We start from the raw sequence: 22,950 nt of genomic DNA on the forward strand, positions 1-22,950 counted from the left end.
ATACTTTTTACAGCGAAGCAAATCATTTTAATTTAGTTCTTGAAACAATAGATAATAATACATACATTGTATTTTCATTTGTTTGAATTTAAGTAAAAATTCTACTTTACCTGATTTATCTAAGATTTTAAAGAATAAATACTTTATATTGTATAGAGCATTACCGCAAAGTATATTCCACAAATTTCACTGATCGTTTTAATATAGGATAAAATGATAATTGTTATAAAAGTATTCATTGAATTTACAATTATTTTAATTTGTCATACATTAAATAATAATTGCATTTCTATAAAATATTTTTTATCTTAATATTATATGTTTATATGATTGATTGGTAAAATTAAAAATATATTTTCATTTGGTTTTTTTTTACTTAAATTTTAGTTATTTAACAAAATGTACGTACATGTCGACTTTAGTCGTTGAGATATTTTAGTTTTACAATTATCTTAATATGGTAATATAGGACATTATTCGGTGCCTAATTTTTACATTCTTTCTATTTTTTGTGATTTATTATATCAAATAACATTATATGTACCCCAATATTTCTTCTGCGATTTGCTAGACTTTACTAGAAACTTATTTGAACTTATAAATTATAATTAATAAGGCAAAATACCAAACAATTATTTCCTGATCATATTGAACGCAAACGTTTGTGCTGCAGATTTAGAATAATTTAAAAGCTTTAATCGATTAATTCGGGAATTAAACTCTCAAAAATATATTAAAATGTATTCATTATGAAGAACAACTATAGGTATAGAACTATTATATAATAATTTACAATTAAAATAAATTATATTGAATACATTTCACACGTTAGTAATGATTATAACGAGCTATTATATATATGTAGATACGTATAATATACAGTGTGTTCGATTCCTTTCTAACGTGGAAAAAAATCTTCTCGAATTCTAATAATAGTTTTGATTTAAACGTATCGTTTTAGCCAAACTCCAATATAGCCGATTCGTGGTGCGCTCAACTCAAGTGTAAAAGTGTAAAATGCGAAAATGTACAATAAACTCGTATATATATAAAACGCGTGACGTAGTGTTTTGGACACATAGACCGTATACGCCGGCCGTATATACTTGATAATATCATTATATGGCGTGTCGAGTTTATGTATAGTGTATACGACTGTAAACTGCAATATATATATAATAATATATAAGCAAACAATCTCACTCGTCACATAATAATCATAATAACATAATATGATGATGTTTTTAATAAACTATAATATTATAGCAACTTTTGTAAGCGAACGTCGTGTCACAATATTATGGTAAACATATAATAACATGGTATAAATATTATATAAGGTATAAACCGCTCTTCCCCTCCCCCTCCCCATACTCGTCATTATTCAAAACGGTAACATTATTATATATTGCGGCGCGAACGACAAACGGCGCGGGTTACATTATACGCGCGCCGCCGTGTACCGTATAGTGTGATGCGCGCGAGGAGAAGATGAATTAAAAATAACGCGATCGCTGCAGCTGCATCTGTTTCGCCCTGTACATGCACTCGCCGCCGCCGCCGCCGCCGCCGACACGCTCGTAAGAGGCCAGACGCGCCGATAACGCCGCCGTGCAATGCGTGCGTTTGGGACGACGGTTGGCGGCGAGACGAGTGGGTGCGATGGCGAGAACGGGTACAGGCGGGCCGCGGCGGCGATCGATCAACGAAATTCTTTTTTCGCGGCGGCGGTGGCGGCGGCCGTTTAATTTTCGTCGGCGGCGGCATTTTATTTTTTTTCGGTTACGCACCGGACGCCGCGCCGCCACCCGCCGCCGCCGCCGCACGTTCCTTGCCACCCGCTGCACCGGCCCCGCACTTCCGTCGCCCGGCAATGCACAGTCGCTGCACTCACTTCACCATCGCCGCCGCCGCCGCCGCCGCCGCCGTCGTTCCGAACGTTTTGGGGCGGCGTCGGCCAGAGGGAAGATGCAAATTCGCCGGGAATTTTATCGACGTGGGCCTACGCCGCCGCCGACGCCGCCGCTGCCGCTCGCTATCGGCACCAGACGGCGGCAGCGACGGCAGACGGGTCGGCGGCGGGCGGTGCGTGCACGGGGCACATGCAGTACGAGACGACAAAGAAAAGCCCAGCTAAATTCGGCAACCACGCGGAGCGCAACCCCCGTAGTATATATATACATATATATATGTATGTACGCCAAGCCTATGTAATACATAAATTGCAGTATGTACATAATATACATATAAATACATCCTCCTGCTAATACCGCTGCCGCCACCGCCGCTGTGACCCTTCAGAACAATGTCTGAACGAAAATATATGTATACACTATATAATATATAATATATATTATATATACATATTTCAGGCAAAAAAAAAAGAGAGGACGACGTATCTGAACAAAGAGGGTTGTCACGCCGACGACAAAATAATAATAAAAAAAAGAAATGGAAATTTTTCAAGAGAGAAACTGTTTTAGGCCGATTCGCAAAAACTGCATACCCCGAAGATATAAAAAAAAAAAAAAACGAGAATCGTTAGCGGTCTGTCTGGGACGCACCCCATCGCATTTCGTATTCGGTCGGTCCATTAGATACGCCCGTTGCAAGAATGCATACAAACCTATCAGAATCGTCATTTGGGTGGGCATAGGGGGGGGGGAGACGGAATTTTCTTACTTCTAATTTTAATTGCCTATTTAAATATAAGAAATATATGTGTTAATAAAAATGTATTAATATATTATATGGTAAGTTAATTTAATATTTTTCTTGTTTGTACTAAAAAAACAATTATTCTATAGCTTTTAGTATTGTTGTCTATTGTAGTAGATGTAAGTATTAAAATATTTTGACGTTAAAATTTATTGGAGAAATTATCCGCTAGAACGAATAAAACAAAACTATGCATTGGCGGAGGAACAAACATCTATTATTTATAAAAGGGGTTATGTCAAAAATCCCCACCTGGTCTAGTAGAACCCGAAAAGATGGATAGACATCGCGTGCATTCTATAACTCTTGTATATATGTTTGACTAATAAGTGTGCAGTATAACACTATAACATAATAAATATCTTTGTATTAATATTGTTATGAATAATGTTCGACGTCCTCATAATATTATTAATGTTATATATACATAAGGCATTGCATGGATATTATGTTTATCACCACCTGCGTATATAGCTGCAGTTATCGGCGCATAGGTTATAATATTATTGTAAGTTCCCATAACATTTTTCGGATCGCATGTAAGGAAGTACCTATATAAATTTTTTATTCAAGTATACATAAATAAGGTTATAAGGTCTGCCTATATTTTGTCTAAAACGTATACGTGCAATATGAAAGCGATAATGTACGGGAAGTGTAGCGAGTCGAATTCGTTGAAAATACGTAAGTATATATATACAAAGAGCGAGTAGTGTCTACACAATACGATATTTACATATGTAGTGCAGCCCAAGTATAATGTATATTAACGAGAGCGGTGACGGGTCGGAAAAAGAGCGCGCAAGACGCGATGCGTTTTGGGGATTCGGTTTTGTGCAATGTATTCGTTTTTCCCTCGAGTGCATTATCGCGCAGACCGCCGACGCCGCCACTCTCCCTACCATTCCGGCCTACGCCGCCGCCACCACCACCACCGAAGCGTATAGGCCGCCGCCGCCGCCGCCGCCGAGTCGATAAAAAACGGCCTCGTACGCGCGTGTGTGAAATAAGTTTTTAAAAAAGCGGTCGTGTATATATACGTGCAGCGGCGTAGAGACGACGGTATTTTGGCGTGGCCCGGCTAGACCCGAAGTATTGATTATCTTCCCCTTTTTTTTTTCGGTTGCTAAGTGATTATAACAAAAAAAAAAAAAATTCGGCCGGACGAGAAGGGGAACGGAAAAAGGCGGAAGTCGATGGTGGCCGGCGGGGGCGCCCCCGTACACTCAGCGTACACACATACATACACTATATTATGTTATATATGTGTGTATATGTGTTCGGTTGCAATGTATACTGGTGGGGAACGAATGCAACTACGTGTTGCATCACGACGTGCCAACCCGCCCGCCCGGCCAGTCCGCAGACTCGTGACGTCACTGCCGAAGAACGCGTCCGACGAAATACACACATACACATATACACACACACACACACACACACACACGCGCGCGCGCTCAGATTTAAACACACACACGTATACACACACACACTTACAAACGCATACACACTGACTTACAAACGCACACACGCGCGCGCGCACACATGCATATACATGCACACGCCGGATCACTGGCGCGCGGTGTTGTAATATACTACGCGACCGTCCGCCGTGCGCGCGTACCGTCGTCGTCACCGTCACCGTCGCCGTCGTGTGGCCGAGTATAGAGAGCCGCGCGCGCCGTCCCGCCAATTATTGATACGCGCGCGCGAGAGAGAGTGTAACGCGCTCGTCGACGACGACGACGACGCCGACGGCTGCATACAACTGCACAGTGCACTTTAATAATAATAATACACGCGTGTACACGGGGTGCGATTACGCGGCGCGGACGATGCAGTTGCAGCGCCGCACGGCCGTCGGATGCGGTCCGTGCCCGGCCGCGGCGCACGACCGTCAAGCGGTCAGGAAACACTTGCGCCGGTGGTCACACAACATGGTGCTCATCATCGGTAAGTACGCAAGCCCATCATCACTAACGCGCGTAACTCACGACGGCTCGACGAGCGTTCACATAATGATATATTATTACACACATATACATCATTCACGGTGTACCGTGTGTGTACTGTATAGCATGACCTGCCTCAACGCGATCCGCGTTGTAACGTATTTTTATTTTTATTTTTATCTTGTTTTTCTTCGCCGCGACGACGATAGTAATAATAATAATAATAATAATAATAATAATAATATATCTTCTGCGGTGATGACGACGACGACGACGACGACGTTTCGGCAACGAAAATCGATTATTTCGTTCGGCCCGGGACCCTCTTTTTTTCTCTCATTTTTTTTTTTTTTTTTAGGCGTAAAAAACCGCGCACGCACACTGGTCAATCCGAGTAGGCCGAGGGTAGGCGCGCGCGATGTGGTCGAGGAGGTGGCGGCGCGGCGGTAGCCGTGTTGTGTGTATATAGTGTCGACAACGTCGATGGTGGTGGCGGTGATGGTGGTTGGTAGTGGTGGTAACGGCGATGATAGTGGCGGTGGTGGCGGCGCCGACGACGACGTTGTCGGCGTTGAAGTCAGGGGTGGGGGCGGTAACGGCAGCGGCGGGGTTTTATAGGAAATGCACCGTGGGCCGGCGGCGGGGCGGGGCGTGAGACAAAAAAGACTTGCGGGTCGGGGGTGCTGCCGGTGCCCCACCGCTCCCCGCGCGAGAGTGGTTCGGCCGTCTTCGGCGCCGGCCGTGCATCGGACGTCTTCGTGATTCCCTCCTCCGGCCAGACGGCAGCGTTTGTTCGGACGGGTGGGGGCGGGCGGGTGTGCGTGTGTGCGCGCCGGGCGGCGACGGCGAAATGCAGTTTTTCGACAGCCTAATGCATGTTGCACATTTCGTGTTCTCCAAGGACGACGGCCCGACCAACCTAAATGAGCGGTCCTCCTGCATTCAGATGCACTGTGCTCGGATGCACCAACGGGCGGTCGCAACGACTTCAAAATAAATTTATTACCAATCTGTTTAATATTTTTTTTCCGTTTTACTCCTTTTATTTTTTTAATTTCAAAAATAAATTTTATAATTATCAATTTTTTTAATTAAATATTTTTTTATTATTATTATTATTATTATATTATTATCGTTATTATTATTTATTCACAGTGTGCGTTGGTTTGTGCTCGTGCGATTATATCAGTTCTTAGTAAATAATTAATTAATTTCGTTTCGTTATAAATGTATTAAACTCGTGTTCGACGAGTTCGTGTTCGTATTGCCACCGACAAACGACTATTATTTGGACACCGAATTCTCCGCAAAACTCAATTTTTTTTCGTCGCCTCAAACTCGGCGATCCAGAGCGTTCAGGCACGGTACGTTTATGATTTTTTATAAATTTGTTTGACGTCGTGATTTTAGGTCAACCATTGTTTAAACCGCGTCCTTAGATTAGGTCACATTTATTAGGCGTTATTGAAATTGCGACTGACCTCTCTCTCTCTTTCTCGTCGAACAACGTTAAATAAAATTAAAAACATATGTGATTACTAACAATGTAATTAATTTAATTATTTGTGTATACGTGAATATTTAAATAGTCATATAATTATCACCGAATTTGTTACCAAATCTCTCTCTCTCTCTCTATATATATATATATATAAGCATGTATACATAATATATGTATGCATAATGTCTCGAGTGTGTTGTTTATTTAAAAACGATTAAATTCAAAGTGCTGTTTTCGTTACAGCGAATCGTGTAACTTCGTCACCACGATAATTTTATAACACGAATAATTAAAGTGCACACACAATAAGTGGTTAGTCGTTTTTATACAGTTCTTATTATTACCTATATTATTATGTTACAATGTAAAACTCGCACGTGGACAAAAACGGTCGTTTAAAATAACAAAAAAAAAAAAAAAAAAGTATGTTTGTATGTACCAACAATATGCGCTAGGGGTAGGGGTCTAGTATGCAATAGCAATTATGCAAATGGATCGCCGCCGGACGAAGGGGCCCCGTGATTTGCCGGTCATTAGCCAAATTAGATTCTATAACGTTGCCGCACGTAACGTTTTCGCACGGTCCAATCGGTCCATAATAATCATTTTTCACGATTCCTCTGCGATTTTATTCGTATTTTTTCATTTAGCAAACGTATGTAATATGTATTTGTCCACCGCGGACAAGCATTATTGTCGTGTAAAAACGGCCAATGCACACACAACTAACCTCACGCATACGCGGTTCATCGTATTATATATTGCTGCAGTAATGAAGGAAAACAGCCCCAACCCGGCTCGGCCAATCGATTTCTTTCCTTTCGTGATTTTGTTTTTGAGCACTGTTGTAGGTGTAATACTAATAACAATACGGTGGGTTCGTGCGATGTCACGTGACAGGGGAATATAATGTATTATATTATACTACACGTATACGGTATGCCAATAGACACGATAACTTGGAATCGGATATGTGCTAGATAGAACAAAATACCCTCCAAAAAACCTGTTTTGCATTATGTATTTTTTTAAGTATACCTACGCGTTTATATTATGTTAGTTGTGATTGTTGTAAATACACTACAAACACATAAAGTAGACACTATCGGAGAGAGACGTTACATATCATAACATTTCCGATGACATATATTATTTTTTTTCACTTTAATATTTTGTGGGTTATAATATATTATAATATAATAATATACTAAACTCGTATTTATCGCTTTGTTCTCAAGTTTATATATTTTTTTTTTCGTTCGAGCGTAAACTGATTAATAGTAAAAAAAAAAATAGCACACAGACAACAAACGACAGTTTTTCAACGGTTATCGCAAATTGTCCGCCATAATCGACTATTCCATGTGTACGTATACACACACACACACAGCCACCTCAACAACCCGTCATCGTCGTCGGGTAAAAATATTATAACACATTATATACATACATTATATTTTTATAATTATTATTATACATACACATTATGTTACCTAAATGATTATTTTATAAATAATAATTGTAATTACATATTATAATATTGTATTATACTTACATATTCGTTCATTTAAATCCTCAATGATTTTGAAGGCTGCGTATAGATAAATGTTTATAAAGCTGTCGATTGCTTTGATAATTTTAATACAGTTCTCTCTCTCTCTCTCTCTCTCTCTCAATCTATCTTTTTATGTATAATATACATTACACATATTATATAGCTGTCTGGTTTAAAACAATAATTTACAAATTGCCCCACTCCTCTGCTCCATATAATACACGTAATAATATTGTATGTATAATTTATCGTCATAATGAGTAACGCCATTTCTTTTTTCGGTTTATAGTTTAAATATTATATGAATATGTTTATTATTGATAAAGAATTTGACCTGCCTGCCTGTAGCAAAAAAAAAAAAAAAAACCAAGAAAACCTGCTGATAACCTTTTACCAAATAAAAGGTTTATATACCATTCGGTTCCTATACGCGTGACGGCGACGTGACCTCAGACCTACACGAGTGTACAGCACCAATATTGCTGTGCCCCTTAACAAGTCCGTGATCAATTCGAAATAACATTATGTATTAAACACATTTCAATGCAGTATACATTATTATACTATCCGATTACGTACTCGTAAAATCCAGCATTTTATTGTACAAAACAAACCTTACGTTATCCGTTGGCATCAATAATACACTGCATGCGGACGAATCATCACACGAAACAGCTGTGCCAACTGACCATCATCGTCGTGACAATGAAACGCGTATATGGACTTGATATACGAATTTTATGTGAAACATTTCGCACTAACTGCATTTGAATATGTGAGTATAGGTACCTATACTCGTAGCGTATACAATATATTATATTTTAGGAATTAATATACACATTACACCTACAATAAAGTGGTATACAGCGCAATTGCATTATTACCGTATAGGTATTTAACAAAATATACATGTACTGTAAATTAATGAAAATTCGTATTATATAAAATATAGTGATTATTGTAAATGCATTTAAATGCTAAAGGGTATATGATTATATATACAGTAGATAGATATACACAACTAACAGAAAATAAACAGTACATTATTAGGTATTATACAAATTTAAGCAAAAAACCATGAAACACAGTAATAATATTCCGACTCATTTGAAGTTCATAAGAACAGCTTTATATAGCATAAAGACGTGATTGTAATTTTTATCATATTCTAAGTGTTTAGAGAGTCTTATAATATACAGTATGTATATATAAGTACATTTATCATATAAATTCCGTTTTATAATTATACGATTAAAATATTAAAAAAATATGTTTGAGTTGTATATAAGTTGAAAGTGAATTTAATTTTAACAATACAAACAAGCTCGCGAACGGTTTTTAGTTGAACTCACTGAATTATTTTCATTATATATTTTATTATATATACATAGTTAAACGACCATTTTTAAGTCAGGAAAAAATCATATAATTACGTCGAATTTACGAGAGGAGCTGCAGAATAGGAATTTAATAAGTAGCCGCAAGAAGGAAATGTAAACATTACTTCAAGGTATAATATGCGCATATTTATATAGGAATAATAACAATTTATATACTATATATTATATTTTTGAATAAATAAAATCGCAATGAAATTGGCCTCTTTAAGGTGTGATTTGACGTTTTGAATAGTGTAGATTGAAGCGCAGATTAATTTATGCTTTTTTTTTTTAATGATCAACGCTAACGGTGTTCGCCCACTGACCACACTATAATACATATAGCCATTTAGTACACCACATATACATATTATAATAGAATTAATTGTTGCACACTGCTGTGTATGGCCGTACGTTCTTGTATAGATCGTATATTTTTCGATCGCATAAATCGCAGACGGTTACGATCATCAATGAAACGCTCACGCCCGACAATAACATAATAATATGTGCGTCCTTATAATACACGTTTTTCTCGGGATTCGATTATTAATTCGTAAACGTTTGTGTTTCTTTGCCGAAATAAAAACCGCGAGTAAACCGATCGCGTACACGCAATAGTACAACAATACACGTCTATATAGAATCAAAGTGAATAAAAAAAATGTATATATAATACACAATATTATATATGTATACACGAGGATAAAATATTGTATACTGTACGGTCGGCCGACCGCGCGCGTTTTCCCGGCGGATTCGTGCCAAAATATGTGACTCATTGTTTTTAAAATCCTCCGCGGGCACGGGTATTTCGAAAAAAATAAATTCTCTAAAAAAACAGATAATATTATATGCGCGTGTACAGCATGTTCAAAGAAAACGCCGCGTTTGCGCGCGCACATCTCTATGTATGACATCTCCAACGCCATAATAATATTAAATTATACATGTAACCGCGTTAACTATCGCGCACACACATTATCCTTATTAATTATATTACATTATAATATTAACGTATTATATATACGCAGTCGTCGTTGTCACCCCGCTGCAGGTGTAAATATTATACATATACATATATATATATATATGTACAGTGTAAAACTGCTAACTACTGTGTACGCGCGTTTATTTCCTTTATTGCCGTTTTTTCGCGCAAAATAATGACGATGGCCTAAATATACTGTTATATAGCGCCTCGTTACGCACGATTCAAAGTTCGTGACGTTTATATAGCGTCTCCTCCGGGAGACCGCGCGATAGACTTTCACATATCGTCGGTCGTAATATATATACTACACACACGCGCGAGCAGATATATATATATATATTATACCGTAGGCCTGTGCTGCAATACCGCGATGAAAACTCTGCAAAAATCGATTTGTTTCCCCGAGATTCGCGAAGATAACGTATTTGTCATTTATACATGTAACACAATATATATATATATATGTTTAACCGATCAATGCGCGCAATGTACCTACGGCTATAGCATAACATTATAGTAGTATTTTTTTACTAATAAAACGTAAAATTCGATAAGTTTCTGAAAAATAATTGTTGCCGATTGTATGATTTTACTGCGTACACATCACGACGCGTGTATTACAATTAAACAAACTATGTATGTACACTGTAAGTATAATTTCTGGTAAAATTGTCATTTTATAGTGAAGTAAAATCAAAAACGGTAAATTATATCACGATTGCAGATTTATTTCGACATTTACTACTGTTTTTCAAGACGAGAAAATTATTGATTGAAGTAGCTGGTAGGTAGGTATCTGGTATACCTATTCTAATTTCGTTCAAGTATATTACCTGCGTATGTTATTATTACCTATATTGATACATGCTCATTACGTGTATAAATAAAGCTAATAGGTCTATTAATCAATGTCTAAGATGAACTCTATTGCTTTACAAATTATATCGTAAATGATGTGCCTGGTAGGTGCACATGCTATACCTAAATGATGTTGCTCCGTGTAGGTTAGGTTAGGTACAATCTTTATTTATAACGATATGTTTTAGACTGACATGCTGTTCATACAGAGATACACACACGCGTCACACGTATGTGCGGTTCTGCTAGATCTCCTCTCACAATTAATATACATTTCTGTAAGAGAAAAAAAAAAGTCGCTTGTTTATAATGTCACATGTATAGTGAAAATAATTTTGCATACATAAAATATGAAAGATAAGATTATTTTTGTGAGAATTTTTGAAAAGTTAATAACGTAATATGTTAGTCCTTCGTTCGGGGATGTCGGCTTGGTTAAATTTATAGTTTTGCAAACGAATGTTATTTCATTTGGCTCTGAATAGTTTTTATGTCAAACACGCCTTCGTACATTTTTTTTTCTATTAGATAATAAATGCTGGGCTTATACTCGAGAACGACACATTTGGTAAACCACGTACAAACGTCATGCGTGTGCGCGTGCGCAATGAAAACAATTTACGAATCGTTGCAAATTTTTAGCAGTTTGATATGCCGTTTGTTTTTAATTTGCAAACGGCGTTTTGAATAAAGTGTATATTTATAATAATATCATTATTATCATTTATTTGTTTCACGCATCACACCGTTGATGCCGTAACAGTATAAACATTAAACGACCGCGCGTGTCACGCTGTATATATATATACACAATATTTTAATATTATATCAACCAGTAGGTGTACTCCGCGTACTGTAATACGATGGAGTCAATATTATTTTTCATAATAGCAATATACATTCGCGTTGGACTCTGACGGTGTTATTAGTTAATCCGAAATTATTGTAATATTCGAGTGCAATGACATTGTAAAACGACGAAATACTACTAAACGCTTATATTATAAAATACCGCGCAGCTGTTCCGCCGATCAGACAAAAGTTCAACATACTGTTATCGTTTAATGATGTTATTCGCTGGGCAAAATGAACCTTATCGCATTTGAATGAAGAATGTCCGGCATATGAGTATGTATAATATTATAATAAATATGGGTGTGTGTATGTTTGCGTTACCGTTTATTTGTGCATTATAAACGTCTACACAATGTGTTATGATTTTAAATAGTTATAAAATATATATATTATTATATGTATTGTACGGAATTATGTAAATATTTCGTATTATACTTATTATTACAATTTTTTTTCAAACTATGAAACGAGAGACTCCAATGTTTTATATGTATAGGTACGTTTAATATTACTATTCATCTTTTTTTATTATTTATTTATACAATTTACAATGATTTTGATATTATATTATATACTTGTGTATGGTTATTATAATTTCGTTAAATATTATTGTGTATATTAAATGTATATGCTCTTATTATACTGGCCATGTATTGAGAATATGGGTATAATTATTTTAAAAGTCAACATTGATTATTTTTAAGAGTATTAACTTTTTGAAAATGTTTTTTTTGTACGTGATTTGTAGTTATTTAAAAAACAACATTTGTGAAGAGAAAGATACTTTTTCAACTCTTTTACTCTTTTAACTTTTCTTTATATTTTGCTTAAGAATAATTCTTGTCGCTGTAAATAGTAAAAAAAACTTTAAAAATCATAATAAAAATTCAATTTTTTTAAATAATGAGAATCTTACCTTATAAGAAATACCGTATATAATATACAAGTCAGATATCAAAAATGTATAAATAATTTTTTACTTGTTTAAATATTTTTTTAATTCAAAATCTTAAACTTCAAAAATATACAACGGTTTGACTCAAATACAATTCTATATTATAAAATATTTTAACTTATACACCATATGCTGTTGTATTATTTTATTATGTACATCGATCTCGCAGTTTTTATATAAAGTTTGATATACAATGATCGTTTAAAATGTATACCCTCCAAAGATAAGGTTGTACTTGCGGCTTGAATTGTGATCTAAATATATATGTGTTACTAGATGAGGTTATGATGCAGTCTCGTATAAATCACACTTTATTAAACATAAATTTTTAAATTTGTGATGAACATAGTATGCGATGTATTTTTGGTTAAAAATTATCTAATATTATACTATAATATTTTCTTACAATTAAACTCTGCCAAATGCCAAATGCTAATTTAATACGGTCATGGTATATTGGCATGATATTATTACATTTAATCGTTTATGTTTATCATATTATAATTATTAGACTGCTTACTTAATTTCATTTTATTGAACACAGCTAATATTAAAAAAAAAAAAAAATGAATACTGTAACACATTATTATGTAGTAATCGCAAAAATAATAAATAGTAGTTAATTTTTCATAAACATTTCATTTTAAATATGAATTCTAATATTGTACATATCAGATCCGTTTTATGGAAGATGGCTGCAAATTGCAACCAATTATTTACGAAATTTGTAAAATTCAAGTAGCTATCTTCTATCAACTTTTATTTAATTTGTTTTTCTGTAACTTAATCTGTCAAACGAATACATGGATAATCTACCAATAGTTATTAATTCGTTTGTATAAGAATATCCGTTTTATAACATATTCGTTGAAAATTAAAATAAATCGATGTTTTTGGTTTTACTAAATATTGTATGATATTACCATGCCTATAAGATTAATCGAATTAACAAAAAAAAATAAATACATAAAAAACAAAATACTAGTTAATTTTAAACGTGATACACTACCATGAAACAATTTTAACTGCGCAAAAGTATAAAAGTTTAGGTACCATTTATTTTAAACTATAGATAGGTATAGCAAGTACTGTGCAAAATTCGTTGAACTGTGCTATTATATAATTTAATGACTCACGGCATTCAAATTGTGTATTATACTTTTTATCAGCCCACCATGAAGTAAAATTGTAGTCTGTATAGATTATATACGCGCCTAAACCACAGTATACAAGTTAATAACGAACCAATAAACTATATAATCAGTTTTGAGCTGTCAGAATTCGTAAATTGGGTTTCGAGTTTTTAACTCGCAACGATAAATTATATTATTATGAATCACATTGATTGTTGAAAAATACAAATTATTTAAAATGGTTTTTTTATTGGAATCGTGTGAAATGATGTTTATTATTATTATTATTATTTTTTTAATATCACAATCATTAACATTTTAATATAAATTAATAAATCGTGTTATGCAAAACTCTCAACGTTATTATAACTAAAAGTATGTCAATGGCATAAAAGCGTTTAATTGTTTCCTAATTATTATTATTATTATTATCATTATTATTTATATACAATATACATATATACATTTAAGCTATATTTTATTAAGACAGTCACAATCTCTGTTCTTAGCTATATTATATACATTTAATATTTATCCACTACACATAATGTTATGCGCGTACGTGTTTGTGTGTGTGTGTGTGTGAGAGAGAGATTGAAGGGGTCACTAAATATCTCGATACCGCATATTGCCGATAATTAGTTTATAGCGAAATAAACCTAAACGGTTCTAAAAACCTATTTTATAGCAGTTACAGTGTAATCAGAATTCAATTCTGAAAAAAAAAAAACATTTGGGCTATGACAAAACTTGCGGTGTACGCATGCACGACAATATTAATATATACGCTTTAAATACTATTATAGGATTTGATTTTTTTTTTAAACGGCACACAATAAAACGCATTATTACCAACGTATAAATATTTTACTATTATTATTGCTATTTGTATTACACACACGCCTTATATCACTGTCGAGTTTAAGTTTGCTTGTCCAAGTCTCGTTTCGTCGCTCGTGGCCGTTTTTAGTGTCGACTTATAACAACTAACAAGTGATGTAGACCGTTAACTTGAACACGGATATTGCCTATACGCGGTGCCTCGCGATTAGTCTAATGATAAATAATAATAATATGTATAGGTAATTTAAATTATTATTATTGTTGTTGTTGTTCCACTGTTATACCACGATTCGCGTACGGTTCGAACGCCGAAAAAATAAACAACATCGCGTGTACATGTTTTTAACAATAGTGTGTCGTTTTCGCGTGTAGTGGTGCGTTTGCAAAAAAAAAAAAACAAAAAACAAACAAACAAAATATATAACTACTTACTTATATTATACTAAACGATTTCCAGTTCCGGTGCATACGCTGCGCATAGAAAAATTGTATACGTGGACGGGTTGCCTATTATTATAGGTATATAGTGCTAACGTCGCCGTTAGAAAGATATGGCCAATGTACCTGCGGCGTGCATATAATATAATAATATAATATGATATAAGTCCCAAAGTGTATGGTATATTTTTCTAAAAACGTTGTTATCTTTGTTGTTAAACTTCTCTCTCTCTCTCTCTCTCTGTGCATAAATAACTCGATATTATTAATGGGTCTCGGTCTATATTACGTGGACCATGTTGTCGCCATATATTTTTCTAACCATGTTCTGCCCAAACTTCTCTCTCTCTCTCTCTCTCTCTCTCTCCTACGCGTTCGGTCCATGCCTTATTTATATAACGTCTATTATGGTGCGCGTACAGATGCTGATGCTGTATTATAATAATATAATGTTATCTCGCAATAACATCCGGCGCGACCGTATTAATATATGTGTGGTTTTTTCGCGGTATACCTACCTAGCTGCTACCGTCGCATCGAGTTATAACATCGTGTACCTATGTACGATGTAGTATAGGTTCGTACGTTTATAGACTATGGGCGATCTATAGAGTACGCGGTCATTTCCAAATTCATTTAACACATTCAACACGTTCGTCGTTTATTCGTTCACGATCGACGCGGGTTAACGGATATAATATAAGGTACAATATTATGTTTTAATTGTTTCCATTTCTAATAAACGTTTACGCGTATAGAAATGTAATAAAATAAAACGATAGGTACATGAACGGTATTATGCAATGACGACACGTAATCTATTAAATCTTAATTAAATACACTTATAGGTATGCAATATTATAAAAAATCTGTTTTTTACGCGAATCGAAAATAATTTTTTCATTTCTCGAGTACGTCCTGCTTTCCATTTGAAACATATTCATTCTAACATTTTTTTTACAGTAGGTACCTATTTATTAGGAGTTATCTATTCATAAGCTCTTCAGTATTCAAGCATCGTTTCTTTTTAAATTATTTTAGCTTGGCTTAGTTAAACTGAAATAAGTATTTAACAATTAACAATTATTCTTTAACAACCCTATACCTCATCAGTAAGCCCAAAAAGTGACACCACTCTAGACTCGAAAATATAAACATTTAAAACATTTATACCTATGCCGATTTTACAGCTAATGCATCACCATCGGTTTAACCAGAATATATAATCGTCAAATTTTTCGAAGAACTTGAGCTCATCACCAACCCACTACTTTGTTCTTATTAATTACATTATTAAATAATATTTCACCATAAACTATTTTCATTCCATAGTAATAACAACTTATTTTTTTATTTCGTTTTGATCTACAATTTTTTGTATAACACAATGTAGTATGTACTAGAATAGTATTTCATGTATATACCATAGCCTATATTATTTTCCATTTGTATTAATTAATGTCGAAATATAATAGTTAATTTCTCAATAAATGAAAAAAAAAACAATTCTTTAAATTATTCTCAACTGAGATTTAATGCAATATATTTTAAGACAAATTTATTCTAAACAATCCAAATTTTCGTTCACTCCGAAATAAATAGTCTTGGATGGATTATTATTAATTGTTACATGTAATATATTTAGAATAAATTGTTTTGCCATTGTGTTGATATGTATATTATATTCCTTTATTTGATTATTTCACAATTATTTAATTAAATATGCATAATAATAAACAAAGCACTGTTGTACCTACTTAAAAATATCAAAATATAGTTTAATATTATATAAATACCATTATTATAAACAAAATATAAATGTATATACTCTTATCGATCAGCAATAGCCAAGTTTTCTCAAATGGCTTATACTATTATAATGACCATCAGTAGTATGTAGTCCGTTCGCGGTGGGTCTCAAAATCTTTCGGCTCTTTGATAAAAAAAATTCAAAAGGGTTTAATTCAAAAAGAAGCAGCTCACACCTCTTTGTAAAATGACTATATATTTGACTTCTCGCGAACAGTCTACGACATTTACTCGTGCCTATATATTATATAATTTATTAATTATCATACATTTAAAGTTATATTTTTAATATTATTTCATTTCCGATCGGGGTGACTACGGGACGGGCGCCTGTACGATATCAGTAATAATAATAATAATAATAATAATAATAAAGAATAGGTACCTATGATACGAATCGATCAGATAGTGCGGTGAATTAAGTATTGTTTATGCGATTATGTATTTATGTATTATGTGTGCGCGTGTGTATACGGTGTATGCCGTGTCTGCATCGTGACGCTTTTATTATGGTTTTTATTTTATCGCCGTCGAATATTTCATCGAGTGTAATAATATAAAATATCGAGTTTCATGCGAAATGACGTCAGGCGTGTGTGTGTGTGTGTAGGATAATGCCGGAATTTCGCACGCGCGAGGTTACAATAATTATTATACAATATACACGTTAATCCGGCCCGTTAAAATAATATAATATTAATATAAATAATAATTGTCGACTGTGTTTATAATAATAATAATAGCGCAGCAGCATCAGTAGCGACTACCGCAATAACGATTAACAACGCAACAAATAGCCGGACCGTCAAAAAAAAACCCGACGCGTAATGATGTGCAGTACAAGATCCCTGTTCGCAATACGCTTCATGGTAACAAATGTACTTGGCCTAACCTTCCCCGGCTGAACGAATGCGCACTGGACGTGTGTGTTAGGTCCGCCGTACGACTGATAAGTGGCAAACTTGAATCTCCGTAGCTTCGAAATCGAAATGCCTTAGCGTTTAACTTGATCCGCTGTTCCTTTCTACGTTCCACATCACACGCCACACCGCTATATGATCATTTAGCAAACGAGCCACTAAGAAGGCTATAATGACCAACGACAACGTGAATCCGAATTTTGAAACCTTAATTAAAATTGTTGTTTTTAATTACGATTATTGAAATACTGTTCAGCTTATTAATATTTATATTTTGGTAATGTTAATTCAAATAATTATAAATTTTACTTAGGTGTACTTGTGTCATAAAGATCCTGGCCCGTTAAAATAATAATTAATACAACGCATATACCTCAAATACTCAAATACACTATATATTATAGGGTTGACGGTATATTGAAATCGGATACCGATATTGCGGTATTAGAACCAGTATACCGAAAAAACCGTCAACACTGTCAACCCATATAATACGTATAGGTGCTGGGTTATACGGTATTATTTGGGTACATATCAGCATGGCGGTACATACCGTTCTAGAGGCATTTGGGTAATAACTGAAGGATAACCGATAATACCGATTTAAGACGGGAGTGTACCGAAAAAAATATCCCTAGCACAATTTATTTTATAACATATAGGTATACTAATAATTATAAATCACATATTATTATTACTATTAGTCTATGCTCGCGCTTTTATTATAATATTATTTACCCACAGTTGGTTGTAATAATTAATAACGTATAATATTATGTGTATATTGTATTGGGCATTTAAAAAGGTCTATTATACAACGTAGTGTATGTACGCATGACAAGAGTAAGGTTCGATACTGATAAGAAACCTATTTTCGCTCAACAAATTCGTTTTATCGTTAAAGTGATTTATTTGCGATGTGCAAATTAATTAAAAGAACAAAACTCGCGAAGGTTATGTATATTATGTATATATATATATATATATAAATATATATTATTGCAAACCGAAAGAGCTACCGATATAACTATCTCCGTATACACACACATACACACACACACACACACACACACACTCACACACACATATATATAATATACATGTATTTGCCTGTAGATTTTTTTCGGATTTATAATTATTATTATTATTGTAACTGGTAACCTATATAAAGGTCAATATTTATAATTTCGACAATAGTAGCGCTGAAATCAGTACCAATTAAAACGATGCACTATATTGGTGTATGATGTATATACTCTATGTTATAGTATAAAATTATTCTGTATATCGGTTAAACTCGAATAAGTAAATTAGTATTTTAAGTGAATTTCAAGTTTCGCAATACGCCGCTATTTAAATGCACGCCGGTTCAATAGTGTGATACTCGGAACCACAATTTAAATATTATGTTTGGAAATGCAGATGACTGAGGTTTGGTTTTTAATTCATACCATATAATATAGGTAGGTACCTACTTAAAATAATTTACATCTTATTTATAAATATTATACGTTATATTATTTACATGCTTGAATAATTTTATTATTCAGATTTAAATATTCATAAACTATAAATTATAATAAAATATATAATGCGTTTTAAACTATTAATTCCCGTCAATAAAAAAATATAATATGTTATTTTTTGGCACATTTTACATATTATTATAATCCTTTCGACGCCGTCGGCGGTGTTTATTTAACTCGGTAAGGTTTCGTTGTGACCCTCGTGTATTAGGTAGGTACTGGGTAGCAAGTATACGCGATATTATGCAGGTAATAAATGCTGCTGTGCAATATAGGTATAATATGTTGTACCATATAATATAACGATGGCCGGTTATGTATTTATTTTTGATCAATTTATACCGCTAATTCGTTAGTACTAAACTAATTTGTATGTCATACTGTAGTATGCTTATAGTATACCTGCTACCTACCAATATGTTTCAATTTATAATGCGTTATTTGCTTCGTATAACATATATCTTATCAATAACGGTCATCAATTAAAATAACATGTATAAAAACACTAATAATTTCGTCCGATTATTACTTATTTTAGATAAAGAATTGCCAAATAACACTCGTTCGCATATTATATTTTATTGTGTACAGTGAAAACAAAGAGTGATTATAATTGCATTGCTATTAATTTTCAAGTTTATATTATAAGTACTTTTAATTACAATTTTTTAACCATTGCCAAATTTTCAGATTATTTACATGCGTTCGTTCGTAGTAATTACAATAAAAATTAATTATTTGACTTATACCACGCGATAACGCTTCTTTTTTTTAAGCTGATGATATTGTTATGAACATTTCAAAGTTGGATATAATATATATATATATATATATAAGACGGATGCTTCAAATACACATGACATAATAATAGGTATTTCCTTATCTAAATTTTAAAGTGTAGTAGTTATATTCACAATATATAAGTACCATGGTGTTAGCTATAATATCTATACATAATACATAATAAATTACTGATATACGAATTAAAATTGCCGAAAACGTTTAATTTCTATAGATGCCTTATTATTTGTGTGATAATGGGGGCCAGGTACATGTTTATACACTGTACCTATATCTGTTGAGATTTTAATTATTATGCTCATACGACGTTTAAATGTTAAATCGTTATCTTATAAAAATTAACAATAGATAATTTTTATTATTTTAAAAGACCGCTTTGACAGTTTAAATTCGATCAAAATATAGATCAATAATTATGTTACTATTTGATTTGACACCATACTTAATCATCGTATAAGTTTGATAATTATTATAACGCATTATATTTTAAGGTCTAATGGCTATTATTTATTAGAATTATATATCGCTACAGACACTACAAACACTCAAGTCCGTTGGTCTAGCGATACCTATTTGGTAATAACATTATTATGAAATATAATCTCGGGAGTTACGTTAACAATTTAATTTAGCAACGTTATTACTACGTATATTTTTTACGAATTTTTAACCACAATTTGACGCTATTTAATTATAGTTTTATTCAATATTATAATATACTTTACACGTATTGAAGTTAATTAAAAACCGTAACAAATACGTTAAATGCGTTTACAACAAAAAAAAAAAATATTCTATTTACTCACGTGTTATATAGTTACAACACACACACACACATACATAAGATATTGTTTCCATTTATTTTTATCCAAGTTAAATTCTCGTTATTATTTATTCATACACTCGCGTGTTTTATTATATACCCAGTATTCGGTCGAATTTATATCACGAAGGAGACGACGATATTTGTGTCGGTCTAAAATGCGCCAACGACGCCATAAAAACTCGACGCGTGAGTTTTCTATTCTAATAAATATAAGTATTAAGTATTTATATATATATATAGCTTATGTATGTTAACAGTTTTTTTTTTTACTACTCGCACCTCATACATCTCTCCGCCCACCTAATGGGGGTGCGTCTTTATATACGTTCACCTCGTCAGAATTAAACATTCTATATATAGTATATATATATAGCTAGCATGTACTCGGAACGCAGATTTGTGTAGTATATACACATATCTTCTACGCCTATAATAATAATAATAATAATAATAATATATGCTTTATAAACTACCACACATATATTATCATTATAATACACCCTGAAACCTACCCCCACACGCGTACATATACGCGAGTCTATTCATCTCTGCGGGCGTGCGCGCGCGCAAACTATGTACAAGGGGGCCTTCTCTGCTTCACCTCTTGATAAGCAATTTCGCCTCCTCTCGGTATGTATATATATATATATATATATATTATTTTTTCACAATTAACTACGTGACTAAAATTGTTTTTTCTCTCCCCCTTCACTTTATAATATACTTTTGCAGCGATTCCGGGCGCGCCTATACTTACATATATAAATATATATATATACACTACTCGTATATATGATATACATTATACACTATACACGCGCACAAACACACACACACATACTCACATAGGCACCTAAGCCACGTAACATGAAATCGCATTGCCACTGGTATATTATATTGCATATACGCCTTGCCGCGGCTGCTGTTTTGCGACGAAACGATTATCGAAACGTTTCGCCATGTAATCGCAAAACGGTCCAATTTCCCGCGTCCATATACGAACGCGCGTTTGCGAGTTCCAAATGGACTATTATACAATGTGCGCGTATACCTATGTATATATAATACGTTATGATGTGCAGCAGTAAAAGCCAATATGCGTTATAAAAGTATATTGTTTGTATATTATACGCGTAGACGACGACGATGTGTGTAAGGCTTCAATGTACACACCACGACGAGCCTTAACGTCGCATTATAGTTTTTTTTTTTTTTTCAAGTATTAACTCGAAAATACAAAACCGATGACTAACCGATTTCGAACGGGCACATATAATATATTATAAATTATTATAATGTATATATTATAATAATACACGTTTATGTCCTAAACAGAACTCTGAGCTATATATATATATATATATATATGCCCGACGATATAATAATTATATTGTATGGCAAATTCGCAATTTTCTACGTCGTCGGCAAATATTGTTGAACACACACACACACACACACACACACACACACACACACACACACAGGGGAGTTTCGTTGATGTTTCGCCAAACCCTCAGATGTATATTGCTCGCGTTATATATCGCGGAGCACACTGCTACAGCAGCAGTAGCACAACAACGCGACGCTCTCTGCTAATAATAATACAAAATATTATACATTAAAATAGGTATAAATATACACGCGCGTGTGTGTGTTATTAAAATGTGCTGCAGCGTGCTCCACAGTATTTTATACACATATAATGCTGTAATATTGCATGTGCGTATATTATATGATTACGTAGCTCATCTCTTTGTGTATGCATCAAGTCCCCGACACACTACGCACGCACATATTTCACGGTCTGCAGGGTGATGAGGCATACAATATTCCTTTTTCAATGCCGGGCCGTGCCAATAAAAACGAAAAATTGAGGACAAATATTTA

The 22,950-nt window shown here is 33.9% G+C and overlaps 1 protein-coding gene across 3 annotated transcripts in view; it reads left to right on the top strand.

The window, feature by feature from the left end:
* Window positions 1–4,339: 4,339 nt before the first annotated feature.
* The window catches only part of LOC113550626 (mushroom body large-type Kenyon cell-specific protein 1-like), a 40,019-nt gene continuing 21,408 nt past the window's right edge, over window positions 4,340–22,950 (top strand). Inside the window, exon 1 of one of the 3 annotated variants that reach the window (XM_026952575.1) lies at window positions 4,340–4,671. In XM_026952575.1, the coding sequence (XP_026808376.1) occupies window positions 4,554–4,671 (118 nt within the window). In that variant the 5' untranslated portion in view covers window positions 4,340–4,553. Of the gene's footprint in view, window positions 4,672–5,562; window positions 6,035–19,207; window positions 19,374–22,950 lie in introns of those variants that run through there. The other 2 variants (XM_026952576.1, XM_026952577.1) reach the window with 2 other exon arrangements.

Source organism: Rhopalosiphum maidis, chromosome 4 (genome assembly GCF_003676215.2).
Source record: "Rhopalosiphum maidis isolate BTI-1 chromosome 4, ASM367621v3, whole genome shotgun sequence".
NCBI classification, from domain to species: domain Eukaryota; kingdom Metazoa; phylum Arthropoda; class Insecta; order Hemiptera; family Aphididae; genus Rhopalosiphum; species Rhopalosiphum maidis.